The 22867-nt window shown below is 34.1% G+C and overlaps 2 protein-coding genes and 1 long non-coding RNA gene across 3 annotated transcripts; 2 read left to right on the plus strand and 1 right to left on the minus strand.

Annotated features, from left to right (window-relative positions):
- Positions 1-1275, minus strand: LOC102662412 (uncharacterized). The gene has a single exon (XM_006575990.1). The coding sequence runs from the start codon at positions 1273-1275 to the stop codon at positions 1-3; it is 1275 nt and encodes a 424-aa protein (XP_006576053.1).
- Positions 1276-3022: 1747 nt separating this feature from the next.
- Positions 3023-5530, plus strand: LOC102662551 (uncharacterized). Its single transcript, XR_005887763.1, has 4 exons — positions 3023-3150; positions 3938-3985; positions 4066-4180; positions 4914-5530. It is a non-coding gene; the product is annotated as an uncharacterized lncRNA (long non-coding RNA).
- Positions 5531-15437: 9907 nt separating this feature from the next.
- Positions 15438-22104, plus strand: LOC100794018 (autophagy-related protein 11). Its single transcript, XM_003518179.5, has 5 exons — positions 15438-17487; positions 17940-19626; positions 20410-20630; positions 21136-21349; positions 21518-22104. The coding sequence occupies exons 1-5, from the start codon at positions 16544-16546 to the stop codon at positions 21914-21916; spliced, it is 3465 nt and encodes a 1154-aa protein (XP_003518227.1). The 5' UTR covers positions 15438-16543; the 3' UTR covers positions 21917-22104.
- Positions 22105-22867: the final 763 nt, after the last annotated feature.

Here is a 22867-nt window from a genome sequence, read left to right on the forward strand (position 1 = left end):
TCATAGTTTTGGTGCAATGTGATATGTGGAAGAAAAACTGTCAAAGATATGAGTAATGTGATCAGTGGCACCGGTGTCAACAATCCACCAGTGACTGGTATTGTTTGAGAGATTCTTACCAGATGAAGGAGAGGGAGAGGTATGAGAGACAGAATTTGTAGCAAAAACAGAATTAACTGAAGAAGGTGAAGTAGATTGCAAGTTGGATTGTTGGAGTAGCTGTAAAATCTGAGTATATTGCTCTTGAATCGTGGACAAAGAAGCACTTGATCCATTTGTTGATGTGGAAGCAGATGATGATGAGGAAATGTGAGCAGAACCAGCATCTTGAACAGAGTTCACCACAGAGGCATTTCCAGAGGAATTGGACTTACGATGTTGAAAACCAGGAGGATACCCGTGCTTGATGAAGCAAGTCTCAACAGTGTGATTGGTGCGATTACAGTGAGTGCATAGCCGGTTGCCACGGCCACCGGAGGAATATCCACGACCACGACCACAACCGGAATTATTAGAAGGACGAGAAGGCGTTTGAGAGAAGTGATTCACCGACGATTGATTCTCAATTGAAGAATCAGTGGTTGAAGGAAGATTGAACTGGCGTTCTTGTTGAAGAATCAAATTGAACGCATTGTCTAGGGTTGGAAGTGGAGACATCAGCATAATCTGCGAGCGAACATGAGAATATTGATCACCAAGACCTTTCAAGAACTTGATTACCTTATCTTGCTCCTTGAATTTGCGTAAATCTGTAGCAGCACCACAAGAACACGGTATAGCACAAGTACAATCACGAATTGGACGAAAATTCTCAATTTCTTCCCAAAGCGTCATCAATTTGGTGAAATACGAAGAGATGTCAAGAGTTCCTTGTTGAAGACAAGCTACTTCCTCTTGAATATCAGCAACGCGAAAAATATCACCCTGAGAGAACCGATTCTCCAAACTTTTCCATACAAAAGAAGCGCGATCACACCAGAGGAGAGATTTCGCGATTTCTTCAGAGGTTGAACGTTGAAGCCATGAGAGAACGAGGTTATTACAGCGAAGCCAGGGTTCATAGAGAGGATCAGAGATAGGGGGAGGAGAAAGAGTGCCATCAACAAATTTGACCTTGTTCTTGGAGATAAGAGCCACCTTCATCGATCTGCACCAGATCTGGTAGTTTTTGTTATCAAGCACAGGTTGAACGAGAATAAGAGAAGGATTCTCATTCGGATGCATGTAGTATGGATTAGAGGGATTGGTAGCAAAATCAGAGTAAGAAATCACCATTGTTGAGATGATTCAGCAAGAAAGAATTGTAGAACGCGAAGAAGATGAAGGCGCGAAAAAATTGCGAAAACGGTTTCAAACTGATATCATGTTAACTTTGGAATACCAAAGGAGAGAAATTATGAAATGGAATATATTCATTGTCAAAAGAACATCTTACAATGCATAAGAGTAATTAATATATATAGTAAACTAGCTAACTAACAAACTCTTAACTTGGCTAAACTAATTCAGTTACAACTATGATTAACTAAGACTAACTAGAGTTACTATTTACATCATGTAATATGCTTATTTATAATTCTGCCCCCCGACCCACCCACACACATGCATTCTGATAGACAAACAGATGCCACATGCCTTCAAAGTTCAAATGAGAAAGGTAGGGTAATTAATCCAATTAATTATTCTATAATATTTTCTGTTGCTGGAAAATTCCTGTATATACTATTCTTAATTTACTGGAATAAATGTGATTTGTCAGTTGGAGGCTGCTACAGTTAACTTGGCCACTAGTGAGAAACCCACTGATGTTTACTCGGAGGCTGCTGCAGTTAAATCCTTTATCAACAGCTTATACACTTTACGTTCAAACCTCTGTTTCATGCTACGTTATTTCAAGCTCAAAGCCTTTCACATCATTACCTTACTGCCTTGCTGAAGTTTGAATGCAAAATGCATTGCTTTCACAACTGCATTGAAATAGTAATATCACTCAAATAGTTACTTTTTGGTTAAAATCTGTTACCTCATGACCTACTTTGCTTGAGTATATTTACTACATTATCTTGCATTTACAGATTTTCATGATCTACACCCCATAGTACTAGGTGTACAATACAAATGATTTCGTCAACTTTACTATGCATAATCAATATTTAATTTTCACTTGAATGGTATGTTTGAGCAGGGTTCATGAAATTATGAGAAAGGACTGTAACAAAGACCCAGCTGCCTATCCAAATGCTTTGTTAGCAAAAGCTTTAATTGATCAGGTCAATACTGATTAAAATGTATGCTCCTGCAGCTAGCTATAATCTCTTCTTTTCACTCACCCAACTCTTGGAAGCTTTTAGATTGACAGGAAACTGGTCAAACAGACAGTGATGACTTCAGTTTATGGTGTTACTTATGTTGAGGCACGAGAGCAAATAAAGAGAAAATTAGAGGAGAAAGGCCTTATTACTGATGAAAAACCTTTATTTGCTGCAGCTTGCTATGCTGCTAAAGTAAGTTTCAGCCATGTTGTACGAACCTATATTAGCGGTTAGAAACTGCAATGTCTGACTTGATGTGCATTTCTTATCATTGCATCAGCAGGAGATTATTACCTGCTGGAATACTTATATTAAAGAAAATATTCCTTTTTAGACCCGATCAAACCTAGATCAGGTTTTTAGATCAAGTTGGTTATTTGACGGTGTTGTATATTTAGTACAATCTTAATGGATTTGGTTTGATTAAATCTATCCCCGTAATATGAGTGGAAATACATGTGAATCAACATGCAAAGGCATGCTTATACAATAAATCTGCTTTCTTGTCTTATATTTTATACTCTTATCATTCTATAGGTAACATTAACTGCCCTTGGAGAAATTTTTGGTGCTGCACGTGTCATTATGGGTTGGCTTGGTGATTGTGCAAAGGTTTGGTCTGATAGCATGTTGGACTTCAAATGATACTAAAATCCTATTGGTTTTAACACTGTTGTATATGTGTGTGCCTGCATGTTTGCAAGCTTTCTTTCTATTCCTGAATGGTGGCATCTTAAAAATTTTATAGGTAATTGTTTCTGAAAACATGCCTGTTTGTTGGACCACTCCTCTTGGTCTTCCAGCTGTACAACCATACTGTAAAACTGAACGGCATCTGGTAAGATTTTATATAGAAATGATTTTCCCCCTTTTCTTTTATTTTATAGATATTAATTTACTCAATAATGCCAAGTTAAAACCGACATACTAAATGTACACTGTATGATATCCACCTAAATGCTTAAAAGAATGACTTCTATAGCAATCCCATTAAAATAGGTAAATTATGTGACGTGATGCAATGGATTGATGTATTAACATATAAGTGTGGAGCTGTGGATCCTTCTTTAACGTGTTTCACCATTTTCTTGAGCAGTTGTGATACTAAGATTCGTAACCATTATTCTCTATAAACAACATGTCTTGTATTACTTCCTTTTTGGTGGCTCATCACTGGAGTGTGAAAGCTTTTATGATGTTTGGTAATTTGTTTAATCTAAATATCCAATAGTCTTTTAATTGTGAGACACCTGAACAATGTCCTGCTATTAGGCAATGCAATGGACATACACCAGTCAATTACCTGCAGAATATGTAATAATAAATTAATGACGGTGGCTGTAGGACTCCATTGCATTTAGAACTATTTTGGTATGAACACCTGATATTTCCTCATAATGTCTAGACCATGTGCTCGTCTGCTTCTCAGAGCACAGGCCAAATATTTCAAAGCACTAGTTTTAAGCAACATAGATTTGTAGGTGTTATGTATTTCAATTGTAGAATTAGCAGTAAAAACCCGTGACAGGTGCCAATAATTATACATTTTAATCAAAACATATAGTTTCAGAACTTTTTTACCATCTAAAAGCACAATGCTTATGAATCTCACCATTGACCTGCAGATCGGAACATCTCTTCAATTTTTGGCTTCGAGATGAGAGGGTAATGCAGTAAGTGTACATAGTCCTCTTTTTTGCAGCTTTCCTTTCTTTCTGAACTATATTCATTATTAAAACTACTCTTATTCCAGGTAGATGCCAAGAAACAGAGATCTGCGTTTCCTCCAAACTTCGTACATTCACTGGATGGTTCACACATGATGATGACTGTTCTTGCCTGTAGGGATGCTGGCTTATGTTTTGCAGGTTTTAAGACCTCCTTTTACTATCAAAATCCTAAAGCATATTCAAAATTTCCATCTAAAGTCATAAAAGTATACAATGTTAGTTTAATTGCTTTTTTCTGGTTCCAAGGGAGGCTGTGTAGACCTAGGAATTCAGGACATAAAAGTCTGATGCCGTTGCCACTTGAGCTCTTTTGTCATTGGGCACTTTAAGACTTCTAAAAGCATAGAGGATTTGTCTATTTTTGAAAGCCAGCAATTTTCTCCTTGGCATCTTTTCTTAATTGTTTCTGAAACTGGAAGATGTAGGGATTCAAATAGAATCACTTTAAAATTATGAAAGTTTATCACAAGTTTAAGGGAAAGTGAAGTTCATTTTGAGGCCTGCCTTCTTTCAGATGTGTTATTTAGTTTCATTGAATTCGTATGTTGAATATTGCAATTTGCACCCTAAAAATTTTAGGACCTATTTTGCAAAGTTCAGAAGGCAAAAAACACATCCTTAAACTATTGCTTTGGATCAATTTACATTTGAATGTTTTACAATATCATGTTGGAGGCTTTGATAGTAATGCTCAAGGTGCATCTATGATAGCAATCACTCTGCAGTTAAATCTGTATTCTAATTATCTGGCTCTGTTAATATATTTACACTCAACTTTCACGTCCTTACTTAGTGCAAATCTTTTTGCCTTTTAGACCAATGGAGGGAGAAAAATAAAAGTCATTATTTGATCATTTTGATATGTTAACAGTTGCTGGAAGGCTTTGAGACATCATACCCAGGATTAGCTTTCCCTCCACTGCCAGAGAGAAGAGGTGATTTTGACTTGCAGAAGGTTCTTGAGTCTCCATACTTCTTTAACTGAACATTGCAGAAGGTTCTTGAATCTCCAGGCTTCTTTATATGGAATCTCCATGCTTCTTTATATGGAAGCATTATTACCTTCACTTCCAATGCAAAATCATTAAGAAACTTCTGAAATACTTCGTCTTGTCGCAGAAGTTGTGATTCAAAGAAAGACCCCAGCTTGCATTCGGGGAAAGGCCTGGAAGGAAGTCTCCTGTTACTAGAATGCTCAGAACACTACTTGGCTGGTTTAAGGGGAGATAAGCTTTGATCATCCTTTACATTTATAATCAACTTGCTGGGATGGAAATTCCCCATGAAATATTTAATGTTGGCGATTTCCTTCTCTCAAATTGAGCTTGCAGAAAGTCTTTCTATTTAATGCAGAGCTACAGACCGTAGCTGATTTTGATGATGTAAACCATCTTTTTTCTGTTTAGATCTATTACAATGTATGAATTGATGTATTATATCTACGATTGAAAGATAGATAGCTAGGCATAGAATTATTCATTTTGTAATTTGTACATAGAATTATTCATTTTCATTGACTTCAGTTATAAATTTTAATTGTATCGAGAAAATTTTGATATGAATGGCAGAGTTAATTCATGTTATGTCAGCTTTGCATTAGACATATCCAGTAGATACTATGAATCAGATGTAATTTCATTTATAAGGCTGCAAACAGAATTATTATGGTCACATCATCTTATTTTGTTACTATCTTGCAATAACTTTTTGCTTTTAAACTTTGACACATAATAGAGTTGAATACCAATCTATCCTTAAAAGTGGTCAAAACTCAAAAAAAAAAAAAACATGGTGTGGAAATGGGGGCAAAATGACAGTACTAGTTTTTATCCTGCAATTCTGCAACTACTCTTTTGTACTAACAATTATTGGTTCAGTCCAAGCTACTAAAAAATGCATTAATTTGCAGTGGACCAGCCTAAATTGATAATCTTTGTCTTGGTTTTAGGTGACTAAAAATGAGATCCTTATAATAATAAAATGGGTGTGAAAAGAACTACCCTCTTACTATTGCTAGTACTGGACTGTTTACATACTATTGGGCCGTTGGAGTTGGAGTCGATTACTCGGTGAAAGACTTGAGTTAGGACTGCTTATAAGTTTTTTATCAAAATGTTTTGTTTTCTCTTATTTTCAATTTTAGTTTTTATAAGAAAAACATTTTTTTCATAAACACTGGTGATGGAGACATGTGTATTGGAGTTTTTTTTTCAAACATTTTCATATTAATCAGGCCTGTCAAGGGAGACAGAGAAATCACACCCTTTGGCATTATTTTTAGTGAACGGGAAAAAGAAACAAAAACCACCCATTGTGCTACATAGACCACAAATCACCTAGTTACAAGTAACAGCATTTGGAGACAACACATGTACCATCCTCCTAATAGGGGCAAAATGTATCACTACTGACTAATCTAGTTTCTTTTCTTTGCACCGTACAAAGATCTCAGTGTAAGGGGAGAGAAATTTCTCTAGTGGGTTTTAATTAATTAAATTTTTTTCAGAATTCCGAAAACTATTGTTTTAGACACACCGAAATATTCCTCCTCTTCTCTTTTTCGTTCAGTTATCCTGGGGGATTTGGGTGATCCTCAGCATCACCGTTTCCAACAATAATTTACTCTCATCTGAACAATTAATATTTCACCCCTTTTTTTCTATAACTTTTCTTTCTTAAATTTATCCAGCCAAATACGTGTGCTTAGTTAGTAAACAATTTATAAATATATCATTATTATAACATTTCAATGAAAGGAACCTCAAGTCATTATAAACTTTATAATTAATATTGAATAAGTTTCCTTTTAATAATTACAAACTCATTACTGTTATCTCTGAGATAAAAATATGAGCATAGAAGGTATTAATAATGAAGAACCTCTGGATGAGTGATTAAGAAGAGTTGAATCTCAAAAAATCAACGAAAGGAATCTAATGTGAGCTTGTGTCACTATAATTATCCACCACATGTATGATTTTGATTCCATATCACATAGAGAGAAAGTATGTGGGCTGCAGCAGAATATATCTATGTGCCTCTGCCAGACACATGACCATGCTTACTAGTTGATGATATATGTGGTGGTCCTTCTCTTCTCAATCTCAATCTCAATCTCAATGTCGCTCCTTTTAAGGTGAGACATCACTGTCTTATATGCCAATGTGTTTGCCCATAGCACCCCTTATATATATTGATGCTACTAACTCCTTGTGAACGACTCTCTTGGCTTTTTAGTTTTGTCATGCCATGGAACAACATCCATAACCTCAATTCTTATATATATTTTTTTTTCTTCAAGCAAAATCAACTATCACCATTGTTTTTGCTGGTAGAAAATTAACAAGAATCAGTAGAGCAATTAGGAACCACATGAAATGTCGCAGCACGTTAGGAGCGGGTGTCTGAATTCGTTGGTTATACTATTTTACTCTAAAGTTTGAAAGGAGTATAAAAGTTAATAAATTTCATGATTACCCCCGACAATCAACAAAAAAAGAAGGAGCCACTTATTTGAAGATAAGCATTTAGGATAAGTTTCGAGGGAAATTAACGGAATATGATATGGCGACACGAAATATGCTATTTGAATCAAGGAGGGATTCTTTTTAGATTACATAAATGTAATATGACCATTATATAATTTAGAAACGTAGATTGAAATATTTTTCTAGTCTAACTAAATATTTGATAGGATATGCTGATGTAGCTAGATATGCGTGTGTGTGATCATATCTTTGTCTTTTGTTGTTTCTATTCACTCTCGGATACATGAGATGGCCAAAGCCTCATTAAAGGAATTACTAACTCTAACCATATCATCATTCATTGGAATTATTCCATAATTATTCGGATGAACATCATGCAAATCAACGTTCAAACGACCATAGCGAGACTTGACATTATATATATCCTCAATCGACCTTACTCTAAGTCACATAGGATGAGCGAATGCACGATCCTTCTGAATGAAACTTGTGCGTTGATGTTATAGGTGTCATTTTTATTTTTTAAGTAAATTAAAATAATATTTTTCAGCAACTAAAAAATTAAGACAAATTTGAAGTTTTAAAGTAAATATAAAGGATACTTATCATATATTCTACTTCTAGAATATATTTTTAAAACTATTAATATATATCAACGGTTTTAATTTTTTATGCCATTTTCAAATTCATGAAGATAAAAGTCAACTTTTATATTATAAATTTGGGTCGTTATTCATGTTAAATGAGAGGATTTTAGTGTCTTTTTTTTTCTCCTTGCGTGTTGTAATACCTAATAATTAATTTCACCAATATTTAGTACTTTTATATTTTTTATGGAAAGTACTTTTATATTTTTAAACCTTATGAATCTATTAATTAATTTTATAAAATTTCTTTATGTTAAGATCTCATCTTTCCCTTTAATTTTTAAAACTTTTTATATTAAATTATCTGTTTGGGTTAACTGCATTTTTAGTTTCTCAAGTAATACACTTGTGTGATTTTAGTTTATCAAGTTTTACCTCCATTTCAATTTCATGCAATATTTAACAAAAAAAATTGACATGTGACAAACTAGACATGACATTACAGTGAGTAAAAATACAATTTATCAGCTAAAAAAATACAGAATATTTGAACTAAATAGACAAAATAGGTACAAAAATAGTATTGACTTAATTGTCAGGTTGACCATCTTGCAGGTAAAATTATTGACTTTATGACAATAATAAACAATAAAAAAATGTTTTTTTTTCTATTTTAAGTTAATTAATGACTTAAATATCAAATGAAATCATAATAGAAGGACCTTGTTATAAATAGGAGAAAAATTGAGAGACTCAATCAACACAATTGAAACCTGAGAGACCAAATTAAATTGCACAACCATAATATCCAGGGTAGTATTAGTTTTTTATCTTTTAATTTAATTTTTAAATTTTCATTTTGACTTTTTCTCTTTTCTCTTTAAATATTAGCTGTTTATACTTTTTTAAAAATTGTTTGTACATATTTTTATTATAATTTTAAATATTTCCATTTTCAGTTATACTTTTAAATATTATTTAAATGAAAAAATATCCATATAATATACGAGACATTTACTAGTACTATATAAAGTTCACCGTACCGGATGGTAAATATTTTCATTTTCAGTTGTATTTTTAAATATTAGTTAGCCGTTTATTTTCCTATATTTAATAAAAATATCTATCAAGTCAAGTTAGTAAAATGACACTACTCTTGCACAAAATTAAGAATGCATTCTTCATCCGTTATCTAGGATATTGACGTTTCTTCAAAAACAAACTCGTTTTTGAATGCTCTGTTAATTATCAAACATTTCACTTTTAGGTTGTTTCGTTCGCAACTTGGTCGAAAACGATATCGTTGCCAACATTGACCTTCATATGTTCCTCATCGAGACAACGACCATTCAAATCAATTAACTTTGCCCAACTCATTGCAACATGCATGGATTAATTGAAACTATTGGCAATTAAATTTTTGGTTTTATTGTACACGTTACTCCTTATTTGTTAACCAAAGATAAAATAAAAGGGGACCACATTACTCCTTATGCATAGACAAGCGCACCTGTTACATTTGTTTTAGCATCTTGATATAGGTATTCTTGTATTAGAGATATTTTTGATTTTTTTTAACTACGAATATGTCCCGTTTATTATTGTATCATTTTGGATTTAATATAATTTATATTTTTTTTTAAAAAAAAAAAAAAGAGGACCACGTGCCGAATAATGAATATTTGGACAAGAAAAAGAGAAGTGGGAGTGCAACTCTATGGAAAAAACAGCCCCTCTTCCAGCTTCTAGTGATCCTTATGCTCTGATTTCTCATTCTATCCGAATCAGATTCGTTGGCACAAATTAACAAAACTTTGAATATAGAATTTACTTGTTTTGGTCTTAGTGGAGTTTCCAGGAACTTACCCTAAAGTTTCATCGTGAGCCACAAACAAACAACTAGCAGATAAATAGCACAACATCATTGTTTGTCACTAATCAGCCGAAAAAAAGAGAGAAAAGGTCAAAGATTGAAGTGAGGGGCTTGACAAATATGTTAAACGGGGCATTAGAAAAATGAAATCATTATAGAGGAGCCCAAAGCCCCATTTAATTTTTTTTAAATCTGTAAAAGTAAAAAATGAACTTCTAATTAAAAAAAATCAAGGTGTGACACCTCACCCATACCATCAGCTAACGCTGCCCGAGTGGAAACACTATATTTATAAATAAAAAAATTGACAAAATCTATAAAATTTTCTTAAAATGTTATTATACATTAAGAACATGTTTATTTTACCGTTAAAAATACTACCACGTGTGTTCCAACCACAAATGAATGGAGAAATAAGGATGGAGATCATTTTATAAACATGCACTTGAAAGGTGTATTCACATCATAAAAAATGTAATATAATAAATAATATGAAAAGAGATAGAAAAATAAAACAAAAGACATATAGATATGTAAATATTGTTGTTGCAAACAAGTGTGAAAGTGTAGAATAATTTCCTTAATTATACTATATTATAACAACAATTTTTTAAAACGATAAACATATTTTTTTTAAAAAAAAAATATGAATATATTAATTTAATATGTACAATAACTTTAACTCATTGAAATTTAAAAGACAAATATACTTTGATTTATCCAGCTTAAAAAGTAAAACTTACACTGAAAGATTTATTCCGGTCAATTGACAATTTATTTTGATATTAGTCTCTATAAATTTTAAATGCAAAAGTAATTTTTTAATTCGAATTACTCTCTAAATATATACTACATCAAAGTAGAAAACACTCTAATGATGATTGATTATGATGATAATCACAATATTACAATATAAAGCTTATATTTTACAATTATATAATTAAGAATTTCGGAGGAAAACTAGAAGTAGTGGCTATTAATTAATTTGTTCCTCGATCCTCACGGTACCCTCTGTAATACTAGTATCTTCTACACTAACCAGTAACCAGAAATGAATGAAGTGGCTCCTTATTTTTTTTTTGTTATGGCAATGAAGTAGCTCTGATAGGTGGGTGAATGGCACACGTGGTAAATGTAATTATCATTTAATAAAGAAAAAGGGCCCAAGTATCATATTGTTTAAAGGTAATTTTATATATCTACAAATGTATTTATTTCCTTAGAAAAGCAATGTATGAAGACATTATTTATGCTTTCATTCATTATCAACTTTGGAGTGTATACTTTATGTCTACTTACATTTCTGATTATACATTGTTTGATTCATAATATCTCACGATGAAAATTACCTTAAGATTCGACGAATTATAATGAACGATTGCAGAGAGTGTGTTTTTACTTAATTAGTATATTTAGAACTATTCTTTTTACTCATGCGATGTGTCTTTTTATTTTGGGCATAAATTATAATAGCTGATCAAATTTATATTTATATTTAATAAGTACAAATGATGCCGTATAAAAGAAGACAAAAATTTATAAAAACATATTTTGAAAAGGAGGAAATCAAAAAATTAAGGTACCTTTTAGATTTTGAAAAAAAAATAGACACTAATAAATGATATCAACAAGAATCATACAAAAAAAAAAAAAAATACTCATTAACATTCACACCATCTCATGGCAAGATAACTTTTAGGTTCCAGCGAAGTTGTGAAGGGATACAATTTTCCTTAAAGAAATTGCCCATGTTCCTAAGAGAATAATTCAGAATCCAGTACAAAGAATGTTGAAAATATATTTTTGAAATTCAAAATAAATGTTTCATTTGCATTTTAAAAAATCATGTCGAACAACATGATGAAAGCTTGACTAATTTACACTAACAAATTATGTTACCTTGTGTTTAGAAGGTTTTAGACTACTAATGAGATTCAAACACCAAATTTAATTGTTCACAAAATATACAAATATAAAAGAAAGAGAAATAGGTGACCCATATTATCATTAAAATATTTTTTTATTAATATAATGAGTTTCATATTTTTTTTCAAAAGTTAAAAATATCAAATATGTATTTTTTGTATTTTTATTTATTTGGACTACAAATGAGATAAAATGGTAATAGGTGACACATATTATCATTCGAATATTTTTTCATTAATTTTATATTTTTAAAATAAATAAGTTTTCATAAAAGGAGTAAAAATGAATGCATATTAGTTTTCATAAATTTCATTTTTAATTTATTATTCTAACTAAATATGTGTGTATATACCTATAGGACAAGATGGATATTAAAATCCTCATACTCAAACTCATCCCTATAAAATTTGGTAGATACGCTAATATTCATCATGTGTATACACACATGTTATCTTACTTTACATAAACAATTTTTATAGGCAATTTCCAGTTTCATTATTATTATTATTATTATTAATTTGATAAAACTCACATCTTAATCAAATCCATTATGTAGTTGAAAAACTAATTATACTTAAAATAATCATGATAAAAAAAAGTCACCCTAAGTGATTTTTTTTCACCACAATCATTCCTTTTTTTTTTATAAAAAAGAAAGTAAAATCCATTATAAAGAAATAACACCGGGTAAAACTAACCTAATGAAATCCTGCCAAAGCAAGTCCATACAAGCCATAAGAGGTTGATTAAACACAATAAACTCTTGTAAAACATGATGAACCTAATTAGTAAGGTAATTAGCCACACTATTCATTTCTCTAAACACATGCATGATCGTCACATTCCAATCATGTTGAATCATGGATTGATAGGTTCTAAAGAGCCAAAAATACGAATGGAAAGGCAAAACTCATTGATTGACAAAATTAGCAGCAACCAACGAATTTGTTTCAATGAGGACAGACTAATCCCTATGATTCCAAGCTATCTCCAAAGCAAATATAACACACACAAAATTTGTTGCCATAATAGAGCAATCTCCCAACATCCTGCAAAAATCCAAGATGCATTAACCCTCATCATTCCTCAAAACACCACCATAGCCTGCCAAAGTTCTTGAGTTCCTGACCAAACCATCCACATTGAACTTAACCAAACCACCTGGAGGAAATTTCCAAGTCACCATAGACTCATGACGAACCAGAAGACAATTAATATTAAGCCTCATAGTCTGATCAACATCAAGAGAAGTAAACGCAATACTCTGCACATTCCAATTCTGGCTATTGAAAATGAAATCATTCTCGGCATACCAAATAGTTGCTAAGGCAAGGCCAAAAGTTATCCTCCCTTTCTGCCTCCTCGACAACATGGACATGAAAATCCATTCTTTCATATAAAAGGAGAAGAAAAGGCTTAACTTGTCATTCCAATTGTTGTTGAAAGCTTCCCATATAGGTCTCACCACCGAAAAATCTCTCAACACATGGAAATTCGTTTCTACATGGGTTAGACAAAGAGGGAAAGTATGATCCTGAGCAATCCCACAATTGACCTTTCTAACATTAGTCTTTAACTCCTTATGAAGCATTAACAACAGAAGGTTCTAACTCTATGTAGACCCTTCCACTGCCACATCCATTGGAAATAGGAATCAACTTAAGAATTATGATCATTACAAAGAAAGCTATAGGCCAACTTAATAGTAAAGATCGTATCTGGGGAGATCAACACCATTAATCAGAGAAGGAAAAAAGTAGGCTAACACCTCATGAATAGCCCAGCTAGGCAAGAAGTGCTAAAAAGGATCAACCTCTCATCCCCATAGGCTCACATAATCTACAACTTTCTTGAATTGATCATACAAAGGGGGATGCATAGAAGCAACAACCAACAGAATCGTACTAAAGGAAGCCATGAACCCGTTCAGAAAGATATTGTCTAACCATTACCAATTATCCAACGCATGTTATGTAAACATCTTTCCAGATCGAACAAATACCCTTCCAAGTTTAAGAGTCATTTGTCCACTGGACAACATTAGGGATGATACAATTTCCACTCTATACTTAACCCTAAGCCCCTTGACCCACAAGTCATCCAATTTTGATATCAACTCCCTCGCCATTTTCATCAGAAAGACCTTGTTAAAAGTGTGGAGATTCTTGAATCCCACCCCTACGACTTTTGCTTACAAAGAACTTCCCAATAAATGGTATGCTATCCCCTTCCTTGGTCCATATCATTCCAAATGAACCTATGTTGGATTTGCTCAAGAGAATCACAAAGCCCTTTAGGAATAAGGGTAGACTGCATAGTATACACATGCATGACTTGAACAACAGTTTTAACTAAAGTAACACTATCAACATAGGAAATATGCTAAGTCTTCCAATATAAGAGACGAGTTTTCACACGGTCAATAATATACTGATAATGAGCCTTTTTCTTTCACAAATGAAGTAGGGGAATCCCTAAATATCTCCCTAAATCTGAGGTGATTGAAAATCCCTCTAGCTGTAGGATTCTATTCTGACATTGTGATTGACAAACTTGGAGAAAAATACTTTGATTTTGTCCTTGCTCACAATAGTCCCAAACAAATCACCAAAAACATTCAAGCACTCCATAATGCATTTGGTTAGTAAATGTCTCGATAAAAAGCAAGAGATTGTTCACAAAAAACAAATGAGACAAACTTTGCCCCTCTTTAGCGAGCTAAATCTGTCTCCAAATCCCTTGATTCACCTTAGACTAGATTATGTGAGAGAATATTTCTAAACACAACCCAAAGATATAATGGGATAGGGGATCCCCTTGCAGGATTTCCCTCTTTGACTGGAAAGTCTAAGCTTTATCACTATTGACATAAACCTAAAAAGAAAGTTGAAATACATTGAAACAACATATAAAAAAATGGTTATTAAAACCCAATTCCTTGAATGTGTCAACAATGATGGAACAATCACCCTAATTTTGAAACCAATAAACAAATTTTTCATATATCAATGTAAATAAGTTAAAAATAATATTAGGTAATTTTTTAAGGCATAATTATTAATTATTGTAAAAAGTCAAACTTAGTATATGTTACTAATATATACTTAAATGACAATATAGTATAGATATTTTCTCATTTTTAATCATAAATCCTTCTATAATTAAAAATCCCTAACTTTTTTTTTTTGAAATAAATCCCTAACTTTTATAATAGCTATTTAAAAAAGTTCATCTTTAGGTAATTTATAATGTATAATTACGTTAAATGCAGTGAATTATTCTAATTTATGAGTTAGCACCAGCTAGAACGACAATTTAGGTATTACGTTGTGCTTAAGTTGATAGTGAGTTTTTTTCTTACAAAATATTAACAGAATTTCTTTTTTTCCGAATACATAACAGATAAGAGTTATTTGCTATACGAAGATATCCAAACAAAATTGTGTTTTTACCTTTACGTTTCGGGAAAAAAGAACCAATAATACTAAATTCGGTGCAATATAATCTTAATCGCTCCATACATAACAATCTTAAATGATTATCATCGAAAAAGTTAAAAAAGTTTTCAATCCTTCCAAACGTTCTATAATTCGTGATATAAGAATTCACTACACTGCCTGCTTTTTCAATCCTTCCAAACGTTCACCAGAGAGAGCGAGAGAGAGAGTTACTTCCCGCAGAAGGTTCTGTGTGGAATCTATAAAACAAAGATGGGGAAAGGAGAAAAAAAAATACTATAGAAAGAGAGAGAGGAAGAAAGAGAAACGGTTTAATTTTAAATTATTAGTGATTAGTGATTGATTTCTAAGAAATCATCAAAGGGGGTTTCGTGACATCCTTGTTCTTCTGCTTAGCCGAGATTCTGGAAAATCAAAATCTCCACGTAATCTACTTGTAACCATCTTCTTCTCCAAGATTTTCGCCTTACCCTTTTCCCTCAAAAAAAAAAAAAAAAAAACTGTTGTTTGCTTCTCAATTTTTTGTTAAATATGCGTTGTCTCGTGTTGGGTTCTTGCTTCCCTTGACGAACCGGGTTCTGGGTGGGGGCGTAATTTGGGTTTATTTTTTCTTCGACGTCGTTTTTGGGTTTTGATAGTTTCGTCTCTTTTGGGGCATTTTCTTCATTGTCGCCTCTTAATAATGATAAGGGGTGTTTTAGTCTCGGTCTCATTGGTTGTTGCTCACGTGGGTATGGTTGCTTTTAACTAGGGTTTTCGAGGGGATCCGAGGTTAAAGTTCGTGTCTTTCCACGAATATCTCTGTTGGGTACGTGCAAAGTTGAGCTGTTGTTGCAATCTTAAGGGTTGAATTTATTGATTTGAAATTTTTGCGTAAAAATTTGTTTGTTTGTTTTCTTCTGCGGTTGGTTGAACTCTTTTCCGGATTCCGTAATCTGAGGATTTATTAGGTTCCTAATCGAGAATCGCGTCCTTGTTCTTGTTCTATATATTTTCTCCGGTGAAGTGTGAAAGATTGTGTGGTGAAAGTAAGGGTGTTGCATTTGCTTTGGTGGTGTTTTGTGTTGCAGCTATTGGTTAGGGTTTGATTTGAACTCTGTTTGCTATTGATTTGTTTCCTTTTGGGGTGGAAGAAGGGGTTGTGATTCTTGTGTTGATTGGTGGATAAGATGAATTCCTGTGTGACTGGAAGTTTAGTCCATCAGGGCCAGTTGCTTGTTCATATTGCTGAGAATGGACACTCCTTTGAGTTGGATTGCAATGAGAACACACTAGTTGAGTCAGTTATGCGGTCTATTGAATCTGTTACTGGGATTAATTTCAGTGATCAGCTTGTTCTTTGTTTGGATATGAAGCTTGAGTCGCAGCGGCAGTTGTCTGCATACAAGCTTCCATCTGATGACAGGGAAGTGTTCATATTCAATAAAACAAGGCTTCAGAACAACTCGCCTGTTCCACCGCCGGAGCAAGTTGATATTCCCAGTCATTTGGAGCCTCCACTGCCAGCCTCCTCCCATGATCCTCACCCCCTTGATGATGCTTCGGATCCTGCTTTGAAGGCTTTACCTTCTTACGAGCGGCAATTCAGGTACCATTATCATCAGGGTCATGTGATTTATACTGGTACCATGATGAAATATGAGCATTGTGAGAGGCTTTTGAGGGAACAGATGGTCCAAGAAAGAGCGGTGGAGGTTGCAAGGGGTAATTTGGATCAGTACTATCGAATGATTAACCAAAACTATGTGGACTTCATGAAACGTTATATGCAACAACACAGGATGCATTCTGATCTATTGGTGAATTTTGGGAAGGATGTTGAGAAACTAAGATCTATCAAACTTCACCCTGCTTTACAAACTGCTAATCGCAAATGCTTACTGGATTTGGTCAAGGAAGAAAACTTGAGGAAGTCAGTGGAGAATTGCACCTGCTCCCACAGGCAGTTTGAGAATAAAGTGACACAATTTAAGCAGACTTTTGGGGAAGTGAAGCGGCGGGCTGAGGAACTGTTGTCCAGCAGGGCTTTCTTGCCCATCAAGAATTTAGAACAAGTAATTAAAGAACACCAGAGATATATAAATGAACAAAAGAGTATCATGCAATCTCTGAGGTTAGTTCTCTACTTCTCTTTCATTTTCAACTATTTTTTGGGTGCTTTATTATTGACGAAGAGTCTAAGGTTAATGTTTATCCTGACTTTGTGCTGCTAACCTCTTTTGTAACTTTTTTACTTGTTTCATGAGTTTAATATTCAAATTCTGATTCTTAACTTATCATATGTTGTGTTATCAGGCCTGATCTTAAATAATTATGCACCATTCCATGTTGATTGTGAAACTTGTACATCTGAGACTTTTCTTTCTAGTTTTTAGGAGTAGTGGAGTACTTAACAGTTTACTAGAGGAGAATCAGCATGGTATAATACTTGATTCCAGATATCACTTGCTGTACTTATTGAATGTTGTAATTCAAATTATATTTCTTTTGTCTTCTGTGATATTTTCATAATAGCAAATATTATCCATACAGCTTATAAATTATATTTTCATGGGATTTCTGCAGCAAGGATGTTAACACTGTAAAGAAACTGGTAGATGATTGTCTATCCTCCCAATTGTCCTCCTCACTCCGTCCTCATGATGCAGTTTCCGCCTTGGGTCCTATGTATGATGTTCATGACAAAAATCACTTGCCTAAAATGCAGACTTGTGATCGTGCTATTTCAAAGCTAGTCGAGTTTTGCAAGGAAAACAAGAATGAAATGAATCTTTTTGTTCACAATTACATGCAAAACATAACTTATGTTTCTTATCTCATCAAAGATCAGAAGCTACAGTTCCCTGTTTTTAAAGAGGCAATGGCTCGTCAGGATGGCTTATTTGTGGATCTAAAGTTGTTCCATGGTATTGGTCCTGCATACAGAGCTTGCCTTGCAGAAATAGTGAGACGAAAGGCTTCTATGAAGCTGTACATGGGCATGGCTGGGCAAATGGCTGAAAGGCTTGCTATAAAACGGGAGGCTGAGCTCAGGAGACGGGAGGAGTTTTTGAGAGTTCATAGTTCATGCATTCCTAAAGAAGTATTAGCATCTATGGGATTGTTTGACACTCCTAATCAATGCGATGTCAATATAGCTCCATTTGATGGTGGTTTGCTTAATATTGACATATCAGATGTGGATCATTATGCTCCTGAATATCTAACAGGAGTAACTTCCAAGCTGGAGAAGCAAGGAAGCGTTAAAAGTTCATCTGCTTTGAGTAGTGATAGCTCTCACTTGGCTGAGGCTGTAGATATTACTGGTGACTCAATTGAGAGATATGATTCTGAGGACTTGCTTGATGGCAGTGAGTTGATTGAAATTGCTGGAACCTGCAAGATGGAAGTTGAGAATGCAAAACTGAAAGCTGAACTTGCTGGTAGAATAGCTTTGATATGTTCTCTCTGTCCTGAGTTGGAGTATGAGTCACTGGATGATGAAAGGGTGAATAATATATTGAAGAATGCCACAGAGAAAACTGAAGAAGCCTTGCATTTGAAAGATGAATATATTAAACATGTTCAATCCATGCTTAAGATGAAGCAGATGCAATGTGTGTCATACGAGAAACGTATTCAAGAGTTGGAGCAGAAATTGTCTGATCAGTATGTGCAGGGGCAGAAGATGTCCAGTGTAAATGATACGGCTGACTTTCCTCTTGTGGCTGGGAAGACAGATAATTACAAATCAGAATCTATCAGTGGTGAAGCCAACATGCCTTGCATATCTACTTCTGAGCCCATGGATGAGGTTTCATGCATCTCAAGTTCCTTGGATGCAAAACTTGGTTTGTTCACAGAACATACTGGTAAAGCGTTAGATGGGGTGGATGAAAACATGCTGGATTCCTCTGGAGTTCAGAACCCGCAGTTGGATTCATCTATGATGGAGCCGCATCGCGAAGAAGCACAGAGTGCTGATAAAGATAAAAAAGGCAAGATAATAGTACAATTGGGCATGTCACTGACAAACAGTTCTACTGGTGAGAACATGCCTGTGTCACATGATCTTGTACCTTGTGACTCAGCAGTTTGTCAAGACTTGGAATCCAAAGTAAACGATGAAAAAGTGTTGGAGCTACAAAGTGCACTTGCAGATAAGTCAAATCAATTGAATGAAACTGAAACCAAGCTTAAAACTGTTATGGAGGAGGTTGCTGTGATCAGAAGGGAGTTAGAAGCAAGTCAAAAACTACTTGATGAATCTCAGGTAACCCTGTGGAGTTGAATCAGACACATATCGTTTTAGGTTGCAATTTATTTTTCTAAAAATCTGTTGCCTAATTCACCTAAACTATTTCATATTTTGTCTCTGTTTATTCTCAGTTTACTATTTTAATTTCATTTTCCAATCTCTGTCCTTGTTTTCTTCATCCCTTTCTTACATTACACTAGCATGCATTCTACTGGTAATTCTTCTGAAAAGTGTTCAAATTATTTTGTCAAAAAAGCAAAAGTGAAATTTGTCATTTCTTTCATCGTCCTATGTAGCCTCTGCCTTCAAACACCCTTATTCTTGTATTTTAGTTTCTACTATAGATCTATTCAAATGATACTAGATGTATTACTAATAGCAAATTTCTTAAGCATCCATGCATTCATTTTGATATTCTATAAAACCATGCCAAGCAGAGTTTTAGTTTACTCTTGGCAGTTGGTAAGTGTACAGTAGGTAAGTTAGGCTCATAAAGGCATAGTATTCTGTAGATATGAACAACATGCTTCTTTGTCAAAAAATCCAACTAGACTTGAGATTCTTAATTAATTCTTTTATATATTGGATTGAGTTGTGAGATGAAGTTGAATTGATATAGTTGATTAAGAATTTGGTGTCAAAGACTTGTGTAGGATCAGAAGGAATATGAGATGAACTATACATAGTTGATTTTTTTTTTTGCCTCAAAGGCAAAGCTTCATTAATTTCTTACTCATTGTCGGTTCAGTATTGTGCTTGCCTTTTATATTCTAATGTACTTTTCCTTTTTCACTACAGATGAATTGTGCTCACCTGGAAAATTGTTTGCATGAGGCAAGAGAGGAAGCTCAGACACAAAAAAGTTCTGCTGACAGGAGGGCCTCTGAGTATAGTTTACTGCGTGCATCGGTTATTAAAACGCACAGCTTTTTTGAAAGACTCAAGACCTGTGTTTATTCTCCTGGTGGTGTGGCTGGTTTTGCAGATTCCCTGCGTAATTTGGCGCAATCTTTGGCCAAGTAATTTTCTTACGCTAGTCACTTGTTTCATGAGGTTTCTTGGAAAATTTTATATCCTTCCCCCAATATAGCACCCATTACCACTGAGAAGAAAAAAATGTTCTATGGTGGTAGAGTAGTAGTGATAAAAGTAATTTCCTCACTTATTCTTTACATGAAATATGGCACACATTTTAGTAGTAGGGATATTCATTCATGAAGTTTGGTGTCAATGAGGCCATCTATAGTAAATGAATTCATTTTGCAATCACTTTGTTATGTTGAGACCTGAGATTTTATACAATTGAGTAAACAGTTCTTGCTCCTTTTGTATTTTCTCTTGCTTGGAGAGAAAGACATGTGTCATCTAATATAAAATAATTTCCGACAAAGCTCCTTGCTGTTTGTCATGAAAAAGAGAAGATTCTAGGCTATTGTTTTAGACTGATGTGCTTTCCAGTGATATTTTTACATTTATTCTTAATGAATTGTGACAAGGATGATTGAAATTCTTTTCTCTTTTCAGTTCTGCTAATGACAGAGATGATGACGATATTGCTGAATTCCGAAAATGCATTCATGTATTGGCTGATAGAGTTGGTTTCATATCTAAGCACCGGGAAGAGCTGCATGAGAAGAACACAAGAACAGAAGCTGCTAACGAACAGCTGCGGAAAGAATTGGAGGAGAAAATCGACCAGGTCAAAACTTATTACAATAAGCATCAACTTGAAAAGCAGGTAATTTATTGTCCTTATGTTGATGATAGTTATTAGCTTTATTTTTTAACATGTGACAATAAATTGTGTCTTCCTTTGAGATGTGCTAGTTTTTAGCATGAATGGTTTTAGTTGAGACCCATTTTAAGCTCTGGACTGAGTTATATCTTGCTTGTGATTTTGGTACAGGCAAATAAAGAGAAGATTTGTTTTGGTTGCCTGGAAGTTCACGATATAGCTGCCTTTGTGCTCACTCCAGCTGGTCACTACGAGGCAATTACTAGGAACTGCTCTAACTACTACTTATCTGATGAATCTGTAGCCCTGTTTGCAGACCGTCTTCCTACCAGACCTAACTACATTGTTGGACAAATTGTGCATATTGAACGCCAAATTGTGAAGATGCCGACGCCTCGGCCTGAGCACGGTGGGGCTGATAAATTTACCCCTGACAAGGGGACTGACTGGTTGACCTTGAATTCAGGCTCAACTCCAAACCCTTACGGTCTCCCTGTTGGCTGTGAATATTTCCTAGTGACAGTAGCCATGTTACCTGATACCACCATTCATTCATCCTCTCCTTCCTGATCCTGCTTCATCCCTGGCAGATTAGACGTGATGGAAGAATTTAATTGTACATAAACTACATTCAAAATCCAAATGCTCTTTTCTTATGGTCGGTTAACCATTTGTACAGCTGATGAACCAATTTAGTTTCAATCTTCCTCGTGTACATATTTCTACCCTTTATGATAATGTATAAATTGTGAATATTATTTACAACTTGTTTATTTGCACGTTTGATATTTTCATCTTATCAAGTTCTAATATTTGGCAACCAATATTGTCCAAATCTACTTGATTCAAGTGGCTGTAATAGAATCAGAAATCATAAAGCTTCATAAAGTCAGATATGGTCTTAGGTCAGAGTTCCCCCCCACCTAACTTACTGCCAAATAAATATACGTGGCTGTGCACGCTCGTCAATCTGATCAAACAGGAAAGTAACATCCCTTTAATATGTTAGGTACTAGGGTATCCAACTTGTCTATAAAACATTGTAGAACAATTAAACCTTGAAAAGACGTGGGTATTTAGAGAAGCAAGACTTTTCCACAGAAGTAAATTCCATATTTTATTTCGTGGGATTAGGGGGGCAAAAAACAGAAAAATAGTCAATCCCGGATTCTTCTATATCTCTCGACCCAGGATTCTTATATCTCGGATACACATATTGTATGTTTGGTTTAACGTTCTTGATTAATGTTAATTTTGACGTAAAAGTGACTAAAAGTTGCTTCAACTAATGGGTCTCATTAGTAGACTGTCCCTGTAAGTGGGATTTGATTTTTCTTATTTAGGGTTTATTTGGATAAGTTTTTTTTAGAAGCACTTCTAAAAAAAAATTAAAAAAAAAAAGTTTCTCCATATACTAAAATTAATTCTCCATTAACTACGTTATAAAAGCTCTCATAATTTCTCTCACACTCGTCTTACTGCTTCCATGCTGTAAGGTCCAAAGTTACTTAACGACACTCT

The sequence above is a fragment of the Glycine max genome, chromosome 2 (genome assembly GCF_000004515.6).
Source record: "Glycine max cultivar Williams 82 chromosome 2, Glycine_max_v4.0, whole genome shotgun sequence".
Lineage (NCBI taxonomy): Eukaryota > Viridiplantae > Streptophyta > Magnoliopsida > Fabales > Fabaceae > Glycine > Glycine max.

Bases quoted from the DNA above. Each gene is read 5' to 3' on its own strand.
- LOC100794018 (XM_003518179.5), top strand. From the start codon at position 16,544: ATGAATTCCTGTGTGACTGGAAGTTTAGTCCATCAGGGCCAGTTGCTT. The intron at 17,488-17,939 runs GTTAGTTCTCTA...GGATTTCTGCAG, and splicing joins AGTATCATGCAATCTCTGAG to CAAGGATGTTAACACTGTAA. The intron at 21,350-21,517 runs GTAATTTATTGT...ATTTTGGTACAG, and splicing joins AGCATCAACTTGAAAAGCAG to GCAAATAAAGAGAAGATTTG.
- LOC102662412 (XM_006575990.1), bottom strand. From the start codon at position 1,275: ATGGTGATTTCTTACTCTGATTTTGCTACCAATCCCTCTAATCCATAC.